Consider the following 21,734-nt stretch of genomic DNA (forward strand, 5'->3'; position numbering starts at 1 on the left):
AGAAACAGAGCAAAAACAACATGTTTTCCTTCTGCGAAGGTGTCACAGATTAGCCGAGTCTGACTGTAAAGAACGTCTCTTTTAATGAACTTCCTATTCTAAGACAAACACCAACAGGACCTCTCTCTCTAGATCTCTCCCTCCGGTCTGACCTAGCCCTCGCATTCCTAGGCCAAACTACGTCAATCGCTTGTATTCCATCACAGAAGATAAATTTAAAAATGTTAATCTGATATTTAACTACAGGTGAAAATATTGAGGTAAGAGGGGACTTGTCCTATGATCCAGAGGGCCTCCTGCCCACCGCTGGATTCACCTACAACTGGTCCTGCAGAGTGACACAGATGCCTGGTAGGTGTAAAGCCCTCCAGGAATCATTAGCATGGTTACTTGCTTACTACTTTACTTTATCCGGCCGCTTCTACCTCTATGGGGGCGTCGCGGGGAGGTGGAGAAGGCGGTTCTGGGCAAGTCGAGTGGCTTGCTGTGGTGTCAGGCCATGGGCGCTCAGGGTCTCTCAGCATGGTTTAAGCCTTTAAATTAATTTCATTTTTCTTATCGTCCCAGCATTGTCCCGAAGTGAGGTTGTACTGTTTTTCGGGAATTATGTACGACAACAACTTGAAGTCAACTTTATTTTTTTACGTTCTGACTTTTAGGCGCGATATAACTGTAGAGTAGACAAGAAACTTGGGGGGGGGAGCAAAAAGATGGGTGCCAGATGGACGAAAGTAAGGCTGACATTGATTATTTTTCTATCGGCCAAAATATGTCCCAAAGTGACTTTTCAGTTGTCTCGGGCTAAATCGTAGTGGTCAGCAGCCATCGGGACACTGTTAATGTCGACCCATGATGAATATGGCGACGCCTATCATCATTTCGTACCCCTTGGGCCACATAGTTGTGCAATCACCGTAACAGCAGGGGTTTTGTCTACTGGTAGTCCTACTGGTAGTGATGTGTGTTTTTCCCATACGTTACCATGCCCATAATATTGTATTACTGACTGCAAATTTGTCTACTCTGCAGCTGGTACTGCATGTGGGAGTGTTAGAGACAGATACATGTACGTGCAGCAGCCGTCCTGGGTCGTGTCTTCATCCGGCACGCCCTGGGTCTACAATGGAGTGACCCACGACGCCGGGAAAGCCTTCGATGGGGACCCTGCCACCTACTGGAACCCCCAAAACACCCTCCAGTACAGCACAGACAGGAACATCGTGCTGGATTTCAGACTTCCTTACACCGTGACTAAAGTTGCCTGGTACACCTTCGGGGATGTTTCGCACGACATAGCAGCCTTCATGTTACAAAAGTCGCAGGTTTGTTTTTATTTTATCTTAGGCCATGTTAATTTGATTATATGGATGACATCCTCCGGGAACCCCAAAATTGATGCGCGCGTGCGAATAAAATAAAAGTTTTGCAAAAAAAAAAGTTGTTTTCATAATGAAATCTACGTGGTCATGAGGGTTGAACAAATGGGACAGAATATGGTTTGGCGAATAATCTAGTCTTTAAGTTCATTTCTTTACAATTTTGTCTTTTTTCGTTTGATTTTGGCATTCTACGACATTTGTATAGTTTTTATTAATTTTTTTTGTAACTTATGGTATGTTTTTGCTCATTTTGCAACTGTTCTGTACGATTTACAGTATGGTTGAAAACTTTTTTTTTGGAAACGGCCGAAAATTCATGCGCGCGCGGATGTCATCCATATAATCAAAATCAACATGGCCTTATTAAGCCACATGAGGTCACATTAAGTCACACCTTCCATGATTGAGGATACTCAACAATCTTCGGCAATGAAGGACTACCAAGATTATATTTATTTACCTTTGCAAAAGGAAAAAAAATATAATTGTTGTGCTTTAGGTTTTTTTTCTTCTTCTCCAAACACACAAGGCTAATGACCTGGAGCTTACAGCTGTTGCCATCATGATAACTGGTTCTGTAGCAGACACTCTGTGGTGTTGATTTCATGTAGCAATGGCAGGACAGATTTGGAGAGGCTGGTCACCATACACTAGACTAAGTAATGAATGCGATTGAACTTTGGGTAAGAATTTGTTAGGCTAGACAATGTGAAGGTTAAGGTTTTGTACTGATGCCTCTATTTTTATTAGGCTCCGCCCTGTTCTGTTGCCTCTAGATCTGTTATGCTTGCAAACCCAGTGTTGTTTTGTAACAAAAAGCTGAAATAGATACATAAATATTTGGTGTAAATTTTATACCTATATCATCTACTAGGTCGGGAGTCCGTACATCTGGAGGGACGTGGTGTCGTTTACGAACATACCGGTGGGCGCAGACCAGCGCACTGCCAGGGTGTTTGGTGGTTTCCAGGGAACAGCGCGGTATTGGAGATTTGTCGTCACTCAGACCCCTAATGGCTGGCAGCCGTACTTAAGGGAACTACAGCTTTTTATATCCCTAGGTGAGTTTAATCATTAGCCTGATAAGGGCACACTGACTACTGATGACATCCTCTGAAGACCCCCCCCCCCAAACCAGAAGCCAGAAAAAATGCTATTAAACCACAGGGATCAGGAATACAAAGCTGGAATTGCGAACTTGTGATAGTACATTAGCGACTTTGCGACAGACGGTCACATGCTGGCCCTCTGTGGCATTCATGAGTCGGCACCTGTTTTTGAGTTCCGTGGAGGTTCGGCAGCCTGGGTGCCGTCCTTTGTACAACAAGTAACCAGGGGTCCAAAACTTACCCATTTTTGCAGGTTTTGGGCCAAGGCCCTATCACCACACATAGTTTGAGTGCAGATTTGGGCCAAGGCCCTATCACCACACAAAGTTTGAGTACAGGTTCGGGCCAAGGTCCTATCACCACACAAAGTTTGAGTGCAGGTTTGGGCCAAGGCCCTATCACCACACAAAGTTTGAGAAAATTTGATTTTTTTTAGTTTTGCCCCTTTTTTCTGATTTGCATGTTTTTTACAGACATCTGCACTCAACAGGCGACCACAGTGAGAGGCGACTTATGTTTTTTAAGCAAACTGAACAGAGATTTCTCGTACCGTCCTTCCAGTCTGCACGTATTCCCTTGGGATGGAATCTGGCGCCATACCCAATGACAGAATCACCGCATCCTCTTACTATTATGATGCTGCTCACGCGCCCTACCGCGCTCGGTTGAACGGAGTTGCTGGTGTGGGCTCCTGGTCAGTCAGATACAACAGAATCGGGGAATGGTTACAGGTTGGTAGACATTTTGGTACATTAAATAATCACGATTCTACCTGTTACTTCCGGAATATGGACGTACTATTTTAGGTATCCCTAATTCATGCTAGCGCTATATTTTTATGTTTGAGTTCCAAAGTGAGTATATATTGGGTTTGATTGGCAGGTATGAGTCCGTATGAACCGGGCGTGCAATACATGCGATTGCCAGAAATGTATGGAAACCATGGTGTAATAGTGCAGTAAGTTTCCTCATACAAACGTATGGGTGATACTACATGTTATGATGTGTTTTTTTTCAATACGACGAACCATGTTGTTAACTATATAATAATGATAAAGTAGTTTAGTCTTCTCAAACTGGAGGGATTTTTAATCTTTAGACGTTTCAGGTGTACATCTGACACCTTTCATCTGCACAGCACAGTACTAGTGTACTGATGAATGGTACCGGATGTACACCTGAAACGTCCATCTAACTTGAGAAGATTAAACTACTTTATTATCATTATTACCATCCTGGATGAGTATTCTTCATCAACGTAAACAGTATACTTTACTGTATTGAAATCCCTGATTTTTTTGTTTGGATTATTGTGCCACACACGATATAAATTTCGCTTTTTCGAAGGTGATAAAGTTCGAATTCCCTTTTCAGAACAATTTCCTATGTTGATGACTTCGAATCTGTTGTGTTTAGAATATTAATGTCAAAACTTTGCCCCACTGATAGTACTGTCCTTAAATAATTACTGTGCACAATGTGGGCTAATTTTAGCTAGCAGTGCACGCTATCCAGATGTATAGTTAGTTTCCTGGCTTGTACTTCACGTGCATTCTATAACGAAGAACATCCATTCATTCAGGTGGATTTAGGAGAAATGAAGACCGTCACAGGCACCATCATCCAGGGTCGCCATCATCATACCAACCAATGGGTGACCTCCTACAAACTACAGTACAGTGCAGATGGCCTTAGCTGGATCACGTATGCAAGTAGCGATGGCTCCGAAGAGGTAGGTTATATCCAAAGATACCCTTTTTCTAGATCAAACAGAAGAAATAATCCAATCAGTCCCAAACTATTACGAAAAAGAACCATGGCGGCTGTTATATACTAGGGTTTAGGTTAGACTTGCCACTGTATCAGCTTTCAGCTAATATATTATACAAAGAATCTAAACATAACTGCTATTATTTATCGTGGCTGTGATGTCTAGGTGTTTCCAGGCAACAGCAACAGGTACACTCCCGTAACCAACCTGCTGGACAGTCCCACTGATGCCCGGTATGTGCGTTTCCTGCCTCAATCCTGGTATGGACATATGAGTATGAGGGTGGAGGTTCTAGGCTGCAGCATTAACGGTAGGTTTATTTGACAGGTGAGAGTACCACCGACTGCTTTATATTTAGGATATTTTCTCATCATGATGGTTTTGGCTCATTTTCCCTTGTTTTCGCTAATTTTTGCTTATTTTCACTTGTTTTTTTTCTTTTTCTTTCGCTTATTTTTGCTTGTTTTCACTTTTTTCGCTAATTTCCGCATTTTCTAGAGACCCCGTCCAAGTGCGTAAAAAAACTTCCGATGTTACCCCCCCCCCGTTACATCACATATTATTTTACAGATTATGCAGCTGCACGCATCTTGCTTTTATACTAAACTTTCATGCATGTAGTCAATAAATCGTTTTGCCATAATGATTGTAATACAATTACCCGGTATTATAAAAGCAGCTGCAATATTTACCATGTAACTGTAAGAATTATCCTTACTATTTTTTCAAACGAACGAACCCTCATTTTATAAAACAGAGGACCCCTCGACAATGGAGACTATCGACATACCGGAAGGTTTCAATGTAGCTGAGGGACGCAGGACGTCGACAAACTATCGGGTAACTGGCAAAACACCTGAAAAAGTTGTTGATGGAAACACAAACACGGACATGTACCACGGCAGTTGCATGAGCACCGTAGCAGACCAGCCTGATCCTTGGCTGATGATAGATCTTTGTCACCAATTCTCAGTCAACAGGTAAGGCCAATACACAAATGATTTATGTTTTTCCATCATTATTGATTTATTAAAGAAAATTAACAGAATCTGTAAACCATACAACAAGAAATAATGAACAACGATGTGATCTTAGATTAATGCTAGAAATACATATGATATATTTTACACAATTATAATAAAAGAAGTACAGGAGTGAAAAATTTAAATATGAGGTACAATTATACTTGGAAGAACAAAGACAACGATTGATTTTGCTGCTCCTCTTTAAGCTGTATGTAACATTTTGGTGCGCCAAAATATTTAAAATTTACCAACTAAATGAGGTCTTCAGCCATGTTTATTATCACTTTTCAGCACATTTGTACCATTATTTGCATTTTCAGTATATACAGATAGTCAAGTCAAGTCAAAGCTTATTGCACAACGATTGTTACGGGTACAATGTATGGCAAATAATAAGATTACTAGTTGGTATGTGTCTAACATAATGCTATATATATGGTCAACGGACATTGTATCTGACAGAGTATAAAGAGCTACTGGCTAGAGGATATTACGACTCTACATGTACATTCTACATTATGCTAAACTATACACATGAAGGGTACAGTGAGCAGTTGTACCTAATTATACTTAACATGTTCTATGGCTACTAAACATAGTGTATATTAAGTTACTTGCCAGAAATGTTAAGATTCTACATACAAATGCTACGAAACGCTATACTATATTAAGCAAACAAATTGGACTCTGGTGAGGTAATGTAAGGGGACAAAACACAGACAAAACTGAACTTATTGTCCTAATATAAATTCACAGAGTCGTCCTATACAACCGCATGGACTTTGAACCTGAAAGGAACGACCCTTTCAATCTACATCTGGGGAATGTGCCAGAGGTGGTGAAAAACCCGACGTGGGGAGGGGATTTAAACTTCGACCCAGCCCAATTAACGACAAAGACCATCCCTGTAGATGGATTGAGGGCGCGCTATGTTGGAATCCGGCTCCCGGGACCCAGCCGTACTCTACAGATGTGTGAGGTGCAGGTGTTTGTGAATGACCGGTACATTTCACCTCGAGGTGAGTTTTAATTCTCAATTGTTTATAATGATATAAAACTTGCAGACATACATACAATATTGCCTCCATGACATAAATTATGATTACAATTTACAATATTAAAAGAAACACGTACATACTTATAAACATACTTCTAATATGAACAGTACAATCCAGACATAAGAAGTACCATGATTATACAGTCTGATTGTGAAGTCTGATGGACTTATGTATGAAATAGTCATGAAGTCTTTTTGTTATGGCCGGGGGGGGGGTAGTGTTTTGTTTGTAAGAAAACGTCCAGTAGCTATCAAATGAGCTATTGTCCAGAGACAGACTAGGGACAAGTTTCTTTCCTGGAGAAGAATGAAATGCAGTTGCCACAAGTCCTGAAAATAGTCAAATGTGATGAGTATTATTCAGTGAAAAAGACGATTGGACAAAACAAACACTCACTATTCTGATGATATACAACATCAAATCTTGTATATCATTGTTTGACCTGTTGATGATTTGATTCAATTTTGAAAATTTAATCAAACGCTTGAAGTGATGTAATGTTAGCTGGTTCAGAACCTGGCATCGTGAATTACTTTCGAGAAGCAGACAATAATAGCTTGCAATGGTATTTATTGTTTCAGAAACTGTTGCATTTTTATTGCCATCTGTTTCATGGTATTTTTTTTTCGTTCTCTCTCTTTCTACTCCTCTTTTCTTTCTATATTCTCTTTTTCCTTTCTTTTTGCCGTCTTTGAATACATTCTATCACTTGTAAATAAACCTAATTTATATAATATACTTCTTTTAGGTTTACACAATCATATATGTCGAATTTCTCCTGTATGAGCACGTGGTATGAGTTACATGTATATTGACTATCAAACTATTTTCTAAAGCAGAGGAATATTTTACGATTTATAAATTTTAACAATATTTATCAATATGTAATAATGTTTTAACAATAATACCCATATTTAATGATATTTTGTGACCTCAGAGCAATTCAGGCAGCCAGTATGGTTGCCTGCGAGTCTGTGGTCAGTGTGGTGGTAATTGAAATTGTGTATGTCTTGAGTTTTCAATTTGAAATAAACCATTCTACTGCAGAATCATGTTTACTGCTGGGCTGCTGGCGGGTTGATGAGTCCCACCCGGGGATACTGGTGTTTGATTCTCCGCTGGAGTACGGCCTTCATGACCTGATCCCCGCCGTCCCCCGGCCTGCTGGACTTGTCGCTGACGTCAGAGTTGACGTCACAGCTGGAGATCTGCCTCCGGTCACGCTTCACACCGTCATTCACGTTGCTCCAGTCTACACTTTAACAGAACTGGACCTTCAGTAAGTTGTTATCATGATAATGATCATGCCCTTAGCCAGGATTTTGAAGAAGAACTTTATTGCACGGCAATTGTACAGGGTACATTGTATGGCAAATAGGTAACAATAAGTAGCATAGTAAAATGGATAGGAATAGAATAAAACTTAACAACTTATATATAGAAAATAAATAATCAAAAGTTAGCTAAGGCTTTACAATCAGGCGGAGTTATCTATGGGTACATGTGACAGCAAATCTGTATTCTTTCTAATGACAAAACAGTCTTTTATGTATTTACCTATTTTTGCATTGTGTGGGCTGTTGCATTTAAATAGATAATCAAATCTATCTGTAGCAACAAGTCCATTGAAATCTGTCGTATTTGAAGTGAGAAATTTGAATAGCTTATCACGTAGGAAATCATATCTAGAGCATTCCTCTTCGATTTTCTGTGGGCAGAATTTTTAATGTGTGTGTGTGTGGGTGGGGGGGGTCTTCCTGGTGTCTGGTTAACCAGTGAGCGCCGAAGGTGCAAGGTTCCCACGGAGGGTCCGATTTTGACAATTGAACCTTGTAAAATGGCATTTCCTGCGTTTTTGAGAGGGTTTCAAAGGAAAAATCAGACATTTATACACACTGTGTTCAACATTTATACACACTGTGTTCAACATTTATACACACTGTGTTCAACATTTATACACACTGTGTTCAACATTTATACACACTGTGTTTAACATTTATACACACTGTGTTCAACAATTATACACACTGTGTTCAACATTTATACACACTGTGTTCAACATCTATACACACTGTGTTTAACATTTATACACACTGTGTTCAACATTTATACACACTGTGTTCAACATTTATACACACTGTGTTCAACATGTATACACACTGTGTTTAACATTTATACACACTGTGTTCAACATTTATACACACTGTGTTCAACATTTATACACACTGTGTTCAACATTTATACACACTGTGTTCAACATTTATACACACTGTGTTCAACATTTATACACACTGTGTTTAACATTTATACACACTGTGTTTAACATTTATACACACTGTGTTCAACATTTATACACACTGTGTTCAACATTTATACACACTGTGTTCAACATTTATACACACTGTGTTTAACATTTATACACACTGTGTTTAACCATGTTCAACCGGAGTATGTGGTACGGACAGGAACAACCACCGAGTCACCAACCTTTTTTTTTCTTTAATCCCGTCTGTGTTACATGTATAACTGTTGAGATCAAGTTTGACTGTACATGATAAGTCACTAAGACCTAAACCAGTGGGAGTACAATAACTGAATATTATTATTATTATTATTATTATTAGTAGTAGTAGTAGTAGTAGTAGAATGGTTTATTCAATTCAATAAAAAATACAGCCCAGTTGCAGCCCGAAGGCCGAATTGTCAGGCTTGTTTACAATCACAGTCAGGTCTTCATACTACTTCAAATACATACTAAAATGTAAACCGTCAACTTATTTATCACATATACATATATTATTTAGTCAGCGATATTATAGGTAAAATTTGAGAACACGTTAAAATCACTCTAAAAACTGACAGGCAAATGGCTAAAATCGAGGTTAAAAATCACTCTATTCTTCCTTTCAGTTGCGAAGAAAACTGTGATCCGTGGAATACGATATCGGCCCAACCCTTGTTGCTGTACACGGATTCAGTGATATTCGGAACAACGGAATTCTCCCTAGTAGAATTCCCAGCGGAATTCCCAGGGCAGCAGTGGACCTCTGGTATAGACAGTGTGACAACCGACCGTCTCCGAGTTCTCGGTGGGACATTCTGGGTAAGGTCATGTGCAACTCACAAATATAGGCAGTGACTGCTTTTCAAATGAAGAGAATATGAATTGTCACAGTTAACGTCTCAAGGTTAACATAGTCTAGTTTATGTTCAATAAAAAGAAGCTTTCAATAAGTGAATTGGCTTCTTAACCCTCAAACACCCATTTGGTTTCTTTCAAATTTATATTCCTTTTTGCATTCTTTCAATGATATTTTGCACATATATTGGTTAAACATAGTAAGAGGTATACTTTGGCATGATTAAGTGTTAAAAAATTCCAGCTCATTATCATAAGTTATGCAAAATATAGGATAAGGCCTCAGGCATGAACATGGGGTTGTCCTTTGACCTCATATGATTGTCAATGGTGAAATTCCTCTGAAAACCTGATGAACTAATTCCTGAGGTTGAGGATACTTGGCAAACTGCATAAAGTTAAAGAAATGATACTTTTTTGAAGACATATTGAGGACATCTAAACAATTTCGTGCGTAGGAAAGTGCGTTTGGACCCCAGATAGTCTTACATCAAACTCCCCGTTGTTATTTTTACACATTTGTGTCGATCTCCAAAAAAAAGTAGAACTTGAAGAAGAGGTTTATTTACAAAGTCACGGGAGGAATTGTTTTTTCGAATAAAAAATTCTCAAATAGCACTTAAAAACATACGCATGGGGTCCAAATGGACCCTTTCGGGTGTTTGAGGGTTAAACCTGCTTGTTGCACAGGTCCCATCTAACACGGGACGTCCAAATTCCAGATGAATCGAACATCCTTAAAAGGATAAAAGTTACCTAGGTACCCAGCTGTAGTCAAAGTGAGGATAGGGATTCGAATCCAGAACCATAGATTCTAAAGAAGTGAACAACCCACGGTTTCTATACTATCATGAAAGTTAATCTGTGTTGGTAGTTACATGTTGAAAGTTAAAACAACACAAAAAGTTTTCTCACCTAGAGCCTATGACCAATGAGCTTTTGTGTTGGACCAAAAGTTTTAACTTTAAACAACAAATAGCTTTTATAGCCTTATTGCATATATATTTTACTTAATATTTTCTTTAAGCCCAGATTGTGTATGTAATGTATTTAGTCTGCTATGTAGTTATAGTTGACCATTAGTTGACCATACGAAAGTGTGCTTGTTGGTGCACCAATCTTTCTTCATGTGTTTCTAGGCTGATTGATACTACAAGGGATTCGGACCCAGAAACTTCAAGATAATCTAATGATGTGATCGAACAACCTACAGCTTTTGCCACATTGTCATAAATGCTTTCATAGCTGTATTTCAGCCATATTTTTCTTTCATAATATGTTCACTTTTTTAATGTATTTCTATTATTGTTTTAGTTGACCACACGAGTCGTTCAGTGTACTTCTTGTTGCACCAATCTTTGTACGTCTGTGTTTCTAGGCTGCAGGATACTACACCGTACGGCTAACAGACCGCCATGCTGCTGACTGCGGTGATCTGACCAGGGTTGCGGAGTGGCGTTTTCACGTCAACCCTCTGCCAGCGCCCCCTAGCGGAGACGGCGTGTCCGCGGACCCTGTGTGTACCCTGCTACCGGCGGACGGAGTATCTCTGATCGATCAGTTCTGCGTCACGTGTCCTGGTGAGATTCTGTTCAGACAACCCTCAGCAATTTCCATAATGTTTCTATTGTTTATTGTTTATTTATTTATTATTTGCACGTATAAAAAAGTTACATAATCAAATAATAATAATAAGAGAATATGCGGGATAGGCCAGAAACCTAGGTGGTTTTTTAAAGGGCCTACCGCAAACAAAGGTAACTATGATACATGATAAAACATATTTGAATTAAACATCAAAATTAAACAATGCAATAGTTGAATAATTAAACAAAATCAAGACACAGAAATAATAACTGAAGTGTGTAAACTAGTTTTTACATCCACGGAAAGAAATTAAAACAAAAGTCTTATAATTCAGATCGCTGTTGCAGAAATAAACTGATTAGATAATTAACATAAAGATTAACGATTAAAACAAATGATTCTAACTAATATCTACAATCAAACCTGCCAACGTGACTACCTCTTCAAGCTGGCCACTCGTCCACGGTCACTAATTTTTCTCGGTCCCAAAATTGTCCTCATCGTGGCAAGTATTAAGCAACCTGTCCAAGGTGACCACCTGGCCAACGCGACCGCGACTGGTCTGAGTTGGGTCCGCTCAAGGCCAAATACCTGCCCATGGTGACCACATCATTTTCATTCACGTTGACTATTGATCATAACTAATAGGGAAACCAGCCAGTTTGCCAATTGTTACATGTGTCACCCTCCCCACATCCATCTGTACAGAACTAAAGATGGCATTAAAGCACCTCGACTTGGAAACCATTGATGTCTAAGTCATGTTGTGAGGCGACCCTCTTCAGAGAGTCTGTTTGACTGTATTTAGAATAGATTCCTATATACAGTCCGAGGTCCATTAGTACGCTTGTAGAAATAGTTTATTGTTACTAAGTGTGAATTGCCATACATTGTATCCTATGTAACTGTTGCACAATAAACTTGACGCGACGCGACTAAATCCCTAAGCCCAAAATAACACGCCAGAACATGAAATAATATATTTACATAAGGTTCTATATATCAATTATACATTTGGGAAAATGTTCAGCAATATCAAGAAAATGTTCAGCAAAGTTTCGCACAAACATTTTTAAAAAATGTTGTACAACAGCTGTGCAAGTTTTTGATAACTTCAGAATGTTGTGCAAAGATATTTTCTAAGTAGCTAAAGCCTTCTGATATTTTTATATTTCCCTTCCCCGAAGGAAAACATTTTGTTCTTGCTCTGTTCATTCTTCGTCTTCTTCTCCAAAAAAATAAGGTCAATAACCTGAACCAGACGTCTGTCACCATGGTAACTACAATATGGTGTTGGGTTATATCATGTCTGTAGGGGGATTTAGACTCTCCTGTCACCATTCATGACGTGTTTGAGTAGGAATTAACAGAGCAGACCATTATGTAGTTTCTTTGCCTTTCTAGTTTTCATAACATGTTTCTTATTGCAGAGTTCCTTGATATCTTGGGTCCGTTGGAATTATCGATACGGTTCCAGCTGACGCCGGCGGGGGAACTCGCCACGGCGACTTTTCCCGGAGACGGTCCGGACGAGGACACCAGGATCTTCCTCACGGCTTCATCACGGGTCTGGGTGAGGGCATTGTGATAGTTAGGCCATGTTGATTTGATTATATGGATGACATCCTCTGGGAACCCCAAAACTGATGCGCGCGTGCGAATAAAAAAAAAAGTTTTGCAAAAAAAAAGTTGCTTTCACTATGAAATCTACGTGGTCATGAAGGTTGAACAAATGGCACAGAATATGTTATGGCGAATAATCTACTCTTCGAATTCATTTCTTTACATTTTTGTCTTTTTTCCTTTGATTTCGGCATTCTACGACATTGGTATCGTTTCTAAATGTTTTCCTTGCAACTTATGGTATATTTTTGCTCATTTAACAACTGTTTTTGCACGATTTACAGTATGGTTGAAAACTTTTTTTTTTGGAAACGGTCGAAAATTCATGCGCGCGCGGATGTCATCCATGTAATCAAATCAACATGGCCTTATATAAATATAAAGTAAATGTTATATAATTCATTTTGATTTAGAGATAAAATGAATGGATGAATTGTTTATTATATGAGCGTTAATTGGTAGTTCTAGGAATGGGAATGGTTCTACCAAGTTAGAGGTCATGAGCTTAGACGCGCACAAAAACAACATTGCAGCCTAATAATACAATGTAAAAACTTACGGAGTTTCAGGACATATACAATTGTACAAAATGTCAGCAATATCTAAAACATAAGCAAACTGAATACTAAGAATATATACTAAGAGTAGTCGGGTGATTACACAATAGTATTTTACAACTTTGGTATAAGTTACAAAACACTGTTCAGGACTTTAGACAGGTGCTCTTTTGACAGGACTGGGATGTCACTGTTCCTGTACCTGTCAGATCTTATAAAAGGTAAAGGTACTATGTATCTAAAGAGTCACTAAGCCCTGAAGAAGACTGCAAAGCTTGTGTTGGAGTGAATTTTAGTTCTAGTTTCATATAGAAGTTGACAGTGTTAACAAATTTGCTATGTCTATCTGCAGGTTGGATACACACGTCTGTTTGACCTCGCTGTCGGCAGTATCCGGTTGTTTGTACGCGCTGACTCGGTGGACGGACGATTTTTTGAGGTCGGGCTGGCACCAATAGAGGTGGGCATGCGTCACATTCCTGCCGGGGGGGGGTCTCAACAACGCTCTACGCTAAATTTTGAGAGACGGCTACGTATTACGCTGAATCCAGGAAGCCTCCCCAATACGTTTTACGATACATTTTGGGTAGCGTCTGGTGGTGTAGTGGTTAGAGCAATAGACTGTGAACCGGGAGACCCGGGTTCGATTCCGAGTCGTACCCGGGACATGTCTGAACATGCGTCCCGACGTTGTGCCCTTGGGAAAGGCACTTTACACGACTTTCCTCACTCCACCCAGGTGTGAATGGGTACCTAACTTCGGTTGGGGAAAGTCGTATTGAGGTCACCTTGTGGCGCCGAATGGCAGCCGCACAGACCCTTGCGACAGTTCCACAAAAATGATTGTGGAACAAATATGTGTATTATTTGTATTATTTGAATGTTGTAATTGTTGTGATTTGTATTGATTATTATGTGATACCCTGCATCAATTCAGCCGATAAAGGCTGCGACTGCACGGGTACTGATTGGACAATAAAAACCATTTTATTTTATTAGCTACAACACATTACTTAGACGTCAAAACTACGAAATACGCTCTACGCAAAATGCGCCAATTTCGCTCTAAGTTGAATTAAAGAAACCGGTATGTCTTCGCTCTACGTAGAATTGAAATGGCCGATTTTGCTCTATGAAAATTTACAGACTTTTATTACACAACAATGTACAAGGTACAAAGTATGGCAGAAATGAGAGAACAAATCTAACAAATCAGTCTACGTAGTACAATACTAGGTGATATGGGATGAAAAGGCGCTTATATAATCATTAAGAGAATTTCTTATGTTTAGACATTCTTTAAAATACTGTCCTATATTCACAATGTATGGATTGTCAAAAGTCAACAAGTATCTGAATTTGCTAGATGAATTCATGACGAGAAATTCTGGTATAGAAGTTGATATAGTTGCATATAATGAATTACGTATATCAGAATATTTGGGACAAACAATCAAAAAGTGGTATTCGTCTTCTATTGATTCTGGACAGAATGGACAAACCCTCTGGTCAGCAGGTATTTTCGGCATGCGGGACCCCATTCTTGTGTGCCTACCACAATGTATGCCCTGATAGAAGCTGACGTGATGTCCTGGTCATCGTCGAGAACGACGGATAAACAACAACGACATTTCTGACAGGACCAAATTATATGTGATATTGACGTGTGATATCCATTACATTGTAAATATGGAACTCATTTAGTCCATATTATGACAATATATTGTACCCCAAGAGAATTTGCCCGCAACATCAGAATAAGTCTTATACAAATGCAGTGTTGACCGAAAATCCGCTAGATACCGTCTACTACTTAGAATATTTTGCGTTAGGGTGTGCTGAGATTATGATTTTGTCTGACTGCCTTAAAATCGCTTTTGGTTTTATAGTGGGTGGGAGGTGTTTATAAAAGTTGATTGACAAGGAGGGCACCTGAAGGTGACCAGGCACCTGCATTCTGGAACTGGGGTGATACATGTACCTATGAAATAAGATTTTACAGACCCCTCCTTAGTTCCCAAATCAGTCTTGAAATTCTTGTTTGTGCATGTGGACTTGAAGACTTGAACACTTTTCGGAAGTCTAAAATCTCTGATTTCTTTTTAACTTTTAATGACACCCTCTTTATCTTACAGATTAGACCACCGACAGTTTCTCAGCTCCAAAGTTACCTTCACGCCTTCTATGCCCATCCTGATGGCCTGTTCTTTACACAACTCGCTTTGGGAGACTCAGAGACCGCTTTCAAAGGAGCGATACTCGCCTCATCTGCAGCAGGAGGTTTAGCTTACACAGGATACGATGTTTTGGAGGTATTATAGGCGTTGTGAATGTTTTTTTTACAGATTAAGTCTGAAATAACACATAACAGTTATAGTACTATATGTTATGTACGTTCGATATGCTTTGTTCAAACTCAAAGCTATCGTACCTGTTTGGTAGATTATATATCTATTGTATAATCAAGACGTGAGAAAACTGTTGCATAAGTATGCACTGGCAACATTTTTGTCATCTAGTACACATAGGACATAATGCTTCAATCTTCCCTACGAAATGCAATGCAGTTGAATGGCCATGTCCTTGGTGCTGAAGGCAATAGATAGAACCAAGCTTAGACGAAAGTTTGGATAGTCCATGGGTATCCAGGACCATACCTGAAGCAAATCTACTTTGTTATACACACTGAGACTATCCAGAACTGTGCCTAACCCTAACCCTTACCCATTCAGGCATAAATCTAGATAGACGCGGTTCTTGATACAATAGTTGCATCCATCTGCATGTAGTATAACAATGTAACTGGGTTTTTTAGCAACATGAATGTATTTTGGATGTAATTTGATAATAGTAGAAGACGAGTAGATAGAATAAATGATTTGTTGGCATAATGACTAGTAGATAGAACTAGTTAAACTGTAATTTGTTGACTGTCTGTACAGATTGTGGATAAGATAACTGGAACAATAGCAATGGTGGATCTGGAGGGTGTTGAGAGCATCAACGGCGTGGCACTGTCTACTTTCCTAGTCACTGTTGTGCCCGAAATGGTGTCTGGAAAATCTCAGGTATGTACCAAAAAATTACAACAATTTCGCAGTTACTAAAACTACAACTGTTCTGGGATGTATTATAATTCTTGTTTTTTTAACTATACATTTATGTTTACAGTTTTTGCGGTAACTTCTTTGCCGTGAACATTCCAGTACCGTTAACAAGTAATTTTTGTCCTACTTTCTTTTTTCTGCACCTGCCGCAACCTTGAACATATGATTCTGTTATCACCTCCATTTTTCTCACACCGTGAACTTTTGCTACCGTGAACATGAAGTGCATTACATTATGCCCTGTGACACTATGTCCTATATAGTTTTCATCCATCACAAATACTAGTATAAGCTAGCCAAATAATAGGTCATTAAGTGATCCTGTAATTCTGGCGTTTTAAGAGAAAATCTCCTTACACTAGTAGTAATACACAGTCAGCAAAACCGCACTACAACAGGCCCTAGGATGGCCAACATTACAACAACGCAGACAACTTCAACGTTTAACATTAATTTATAACATAGAAACTTTATTCGCAAAATCATGCCCGAAGGCTAATTGCTTTTACAATCAAGTATAATACACATTGCAATACAGTAACAGGAGACAGGTAACAACTGTCTGGAAAAAAAACTTCTACTTAGTACACATAGGATATACTGACTCTTAACGTTTTAAAAATTAATAATTTCAGACCAGAAAATTTGTTCATTTATAAGACAATCGACAATGGACTCTTAACGTTTTAAAAATTAACAATTTCAGACCAGAAAATTTGTTAATTTATAAGACAATCGACAACCTCATCGCTATACAAATACACGCCATACTCACAAAAACAACAAAAACAAAAGGGGCACCACCTACTTTTTTCACACACTTTCCTGCTAAACCTTACAAGCTTAGCTAATTTCCACGATCTATAAAAGAGGTCCCTGCCAGGTAATCAAGTTAGTGCAACTGTCAACTGATCAGTTCAAAGCTTGGGTGACAGAGTACAGTGGCCACCCCAGCGCCACTCATTAGCTACATTAACCCCTGGACGTCTACGCTGTACATATCACATTAGTTTTTCTTTTTGATGTTGTAGGTACTGCACTACACATTTTGACATATTATTGCCTCACATTTTTGTTTTGCATCACCATCACCGGTCGCGCCAGGGCATTGACCCCCTGGACGTTACACCCCAGGAGAGTCATTGTCCAGTATTGCACAGAAATAGAAAATAGTATTGCACACACTAACGTCATGGCTTTACATGTAGGTACTGGCCGCTACTTCTTTACAAGCAGCATTCGAGAGAACGAGGGAGCTTGCAGGAAACACCACTGATACACCAGTGGAGGTGGCCAACAAACTAGCAGCGTTCATGTTCTCTGGTCAGTGTTGTTTACTCAGAAAGTATGTTTCTGTTTTGTCTTTAATTGTGATTACCGAAGGAAAACATATTGATTTTGCTACGTTTCTTTTTCTTCTTCTCCAAACAGTAACCTAAATGACAATGACCTGAACCAATGTTGTGTCTGTTACCATGGTAAAACTGATAGGTTGGGCTTTTCGAGTTTCAACATTTATTACCTAGTTTTAAGATAGATATAGAAGAAGATATTTCAATTAAACCAGTACAATAGACATGCAGGAGACATACAATGGTGTAAACATAAGGCTTTAGCGAAGGCAAAACCATGATAGATATATGTGGATGATTCCATTAAACCGTAAGCACAGTCGTGGATAAGTAGTAAGAAACATGTCTGATGCCCCTTCCTTTTGTTCAGGAACTGTGAACGTGCTAGCAGCTTCATCGGTGTTGGCTGAAAAAGGTCAAATTGCTGGACAATCCTTCTCTACAGGCCTTGCCTACGTAAGCAAGTTCCTCCCTTTTCATACAGGATTTAGCGTTAAGCCAACTATCTCTGACCATATTGTACCAGAGACGCATCAAGCTATGTAGAAAATTCGCATTTTCTGTAGCAATATCACCTTCTTACGCTCGATGGCTACCTCCCAGACGTGAGGATATGCACGGTAGAGCGCTGAGGTCTAAAAACAACATCTCTCTAATAGCATTTGGGTGCTGAACGTCCAGGTTTATAAACAGCACGTTACCATTACCGCTCTTCTGTATCTCATTGTATCATTTTATTATTAAAAAAACATGTTATTCATTGATTCATTCACTCACATCTAATTACGTAACATCCATATGCATTTGGTTACATATAACATTGCACAAGTGGAAACAACATTTTTCAACATCACAGCCAAGTCAAGAGATACACATTGCATAATGCTTCCACACAAGCAAAATACTTACGATTCCATATAATTCCACCCCAAGTGTTAAAAAGCTTTATAGCATTCAAAAAAAAATTACCATGGTGCAGTCAACATGTCGAATATAGACTATTAGCTGCCACACACAAACATCGATATTTTTTGTCTCAATCTCTGTTGAAAAAACTCGAGCTCTTTTGCATATATACATTACGGTGGTCCCGTTGCTATGTTAAAATCCTCGTTGCTAAGCAAATAGGCCCCGCCCACAACCCGGTGCGCAGTGAGCAGTGGCAGTGTTCAGATAAACAACATAACTTTCGCCCAATATAACGCATGATGCGATTATGAAGTTAGAAAAAGAATCACGCAGACACAAAAAAAATTAGTTCGCTCCCCAAATATGTATAAAATAAGAAATGACAACGTAGAATGCAATTCAAATTTCCCGCCGACTGTATGTGCGTACATAAGGTCATTTTGGGTCATTGAACTTTAACCTACCGCTACATTTCGCTAATTTACGCATCAAACATATGTTTTATCCATACTGTAAACTTTAGGACCTTTAAATTTAGATTCTCTTGTAGAATTTTTGTTGTCTGTGAGTTTTTAACTTATTTTGTCGATTTTCTAGTATGTTTTCTCCCATAATTCCATAACGGCGCAAGAGAATCACGTCATTTTTTTCAAGATGGCGGCCAGACGTTTACTTTTCCGATTGGTGTATTTTTTATCGAATTCTACCGATAGGATCGGGAGATATTGCTCAAAATACATTTTCTGCGTTTTAGTTCAAAATTCACGTGGAACAGAGGGTTTGTTTTAGAGTTATAACGAGGACGTCGGGTGAGATCAGAGCGGTTCGTTCTCACCTCCTTCCCAGGAAGGCCAGTGAAATGGAAATTTCGACCAGCGTGGCCCTATTGTTTTCCTCCCGGGCGCGAGTTTTAAAGACAACAGTGCGTTGGCTTGATGCAAATCAACCGCGATACTGTCCCTTTGAGAAGATTTTCTTTGACAGTTCAAGGAATTTTTCCAGTCGTATATATCGTATTTATCAGGGAAAGTTCATATTCCCCCAAGTGGACGCCTTTCATTGTACCGTGACAAAGAGAAGTCAAAACTACGTCGCGGTAGCGAACGAGAATAACATTTACTTCCCCACCGTATGTTTTTTAAGCTTCTTGGCTTATTTGGGCGACATCATATGGTAAATCTAAAACTATCCCCATCCGTTCCGTCGTGCAACCGTGTCGAAGTCGTCGGTTGGAACCTGAAGCTCCATGGTTTGAAGAAATAATTTTGACAAAAATCACAAAAGCTTTGTGTCGGCACGCGCGAGTAACTGAAACATAGCATCGACAGTGATCGACAAAAATGGTTGCTAGAGATAGAACGCTGAACATTGCCTTGAATGTGTTATTTGGGATTTGAAATGCAGGTAGGTGTATAACCTTCTTAGCTACACGAATTGAAAAAAAAAACATGGGGCTATAGGTTTACTAGTATAAACTGTGACACAAAATGGCGTCGGTTTGTAAACAAAGGAAAAAGGAGGGAACCGGTCTAATGCAGATATGTTGTCAAAAAACTCTGGCTTCAGCCGACTTTCTTCTACAAAGATTTACTATTATACTTCTACTATTTCTAAAATCTTCTTAGTACGGTTATGTTTTTAGTACGGTCTATCATTTGACTCCAGAACGTTACGATGTATTCCCCGTATTAGACGAAGTACTCGGCACGCCGGCCAAACAATCATGGCTTCTGTGCTGTTTCCGCGCCGTAAACCTCGTTTAGTAACAGGTACAACAAGGATACATGTATAAGAATGTATCTGAATAGTATGTAGTGTGTTTTTGGTAGATGTTCTTGAACAATCACTCGAGTCTGGAATTTTTTAGACATATTCTATATGTTCTGTCATGCAGCCGATGCCGGCGAGTTCCGTGCCGTCTGAAGTATGCAGTAGCGCGATCAAGGCTGATTAGACCCGGGGAACTTTAATATCTGTGGAATTTTTTAGTGTGTTGAATTACGAAATAAGACAAATTGTAGCACAGTTGCGAATTATGGTTGGTGGCATAAGGAAATTAAACATGGCTTGAATGAGTGTTGGGGAATTGTAAATTGTGTGGATTAAAGAACAATAGGGGCGGGGAAAGGCGCGCATATGAAAGGACAAGATCGCGGGAAAAAAACAGCAACTCGAAGTATCACCAAAACATGCCAAGGCCCCGCCCGCTAAAGCGTGAACCAATCAGCTATTGTTGCCAATAGTGAAATGACTGATTGACACTGATTTCTCATTAATATTAATGATTTCCAAGTGAGGATTTTTGATGGCCTTTTTGACCATCATACATGATTAGCTGCCTAAAACATGCAAAGATTGACATGTATCCACGTGTCTCAATCTCTAGTGTCAAGAAGCCACGACGATAGCTTTCCAAGCCTTGGACATTCTGGACGACATTTATCTAAACAGGCTGATGCCAGAATTCTCAGATCCAGAAATCTTTGCAGACCACTCCATGTCCAAGGTACAGTCTTGTCTCTTTCTTTATTTTTGCAATTTCAAACCTAGTTCAATTATTTGATTTTGAAGCCTAGTGAGAAAAATTATTTTAGCAAATAGAGACAATAGAGGACAAAACACACTATTCTGCCAATATTGTTTTATATTGATTAATTAACATAACATAGTATTATTGTTGCATGAATGAACTCTTGACGTTTAAGAAATTAAGAATTTCAGACCAGAAAATGTGTTAATTTGTTTTTAACTGGCATGCATCCCTATTTAGATGTCTCTTCTAGCTTTTATTAAAATCCATTCTATGCCCAGGTCCACATCAGAATCAAACGTGAAAACCGGACGAGGCTCGCGGGAAGAGTGTACCATGTGAGCGGTGACAGTGACTCACTGGTCAGGGTTCCTTCCTTTCCTGACCTGTTGGGGGATTCTTGCAACGATAGTGACGTTGTTGGAATCCAGGTAATAATTTATATTCATAATAGAAACGAAAGACACTTTCAGAAAGACATACTTTGGTTTCAACAATAGGTAATGAAGTAAAGTCTTATTTTATCAAGCTTGTATGCACCATTCCATGTAAGCTGTACTTTCAGTATGGGTATTTTTTTTTAATCAT

General features: G+C 39.2%; 2 protein-coding genes across 2 annotated transcripts in view; both read left to right on the top strand.

Moving 5' to 3' along the window:
• The window catches only part of LOC109469358 (polycystic kidney disease protein 1-like 2), a 62,812-nt gene that overhangs the window by 17,803 nt on the left and 23,275 nt on the right, over positions 1–21,734 (top strand). The window contains exons 8-10 of the mRNA XM_019767862.1: positions 10,860–11,061; positions 12,499–12,641; positions 13,601–13,708. Of these exons, the coding sequence (XP_019623421.1) occupies positions 10,860–11,061; positions 12,499–12,641; positions 13,601–13,708 (453 nt within the window). The remainder of the gene's footprint in view (positions 1–10,859; positions 11,062–12,498; positions 12,642–13,600; positions 13,709–21,734) is intronic.
• Positions 3,070–4,583, top strand: LOC109469376 (lactadherin-like). Its single transcript, XM_019767877.1, has 3 exons — positions 3,070–3,219; positions 4,071–4,220; positions 4,425–4,583. Exons 1-3 carry the CDS (start codon positions 3,070–3,072, stop codon positions 4,581–4,583), a joined length of 459 nt encoding a protein of 152 aa, XP_019623436.1.

This window comes from Branchiostoma belcheri, unplaced genomic scaffold (assembly GCF_001625305.1).
Source record: "Branchiostoma belcheri isolate BF01 breed outbred unplaced genomic scaffold, Haploidv18h27 scaffold200, whole genome shotgun sequence".
Taxonomy (NCBI): domain Eukaryota; kingdom Metazoa; phylum Chordata; class Leptocardii; order Amphioxiformes; family Branchiostomatidae; genus Branchiostoma; species Branchiostoma belcheri.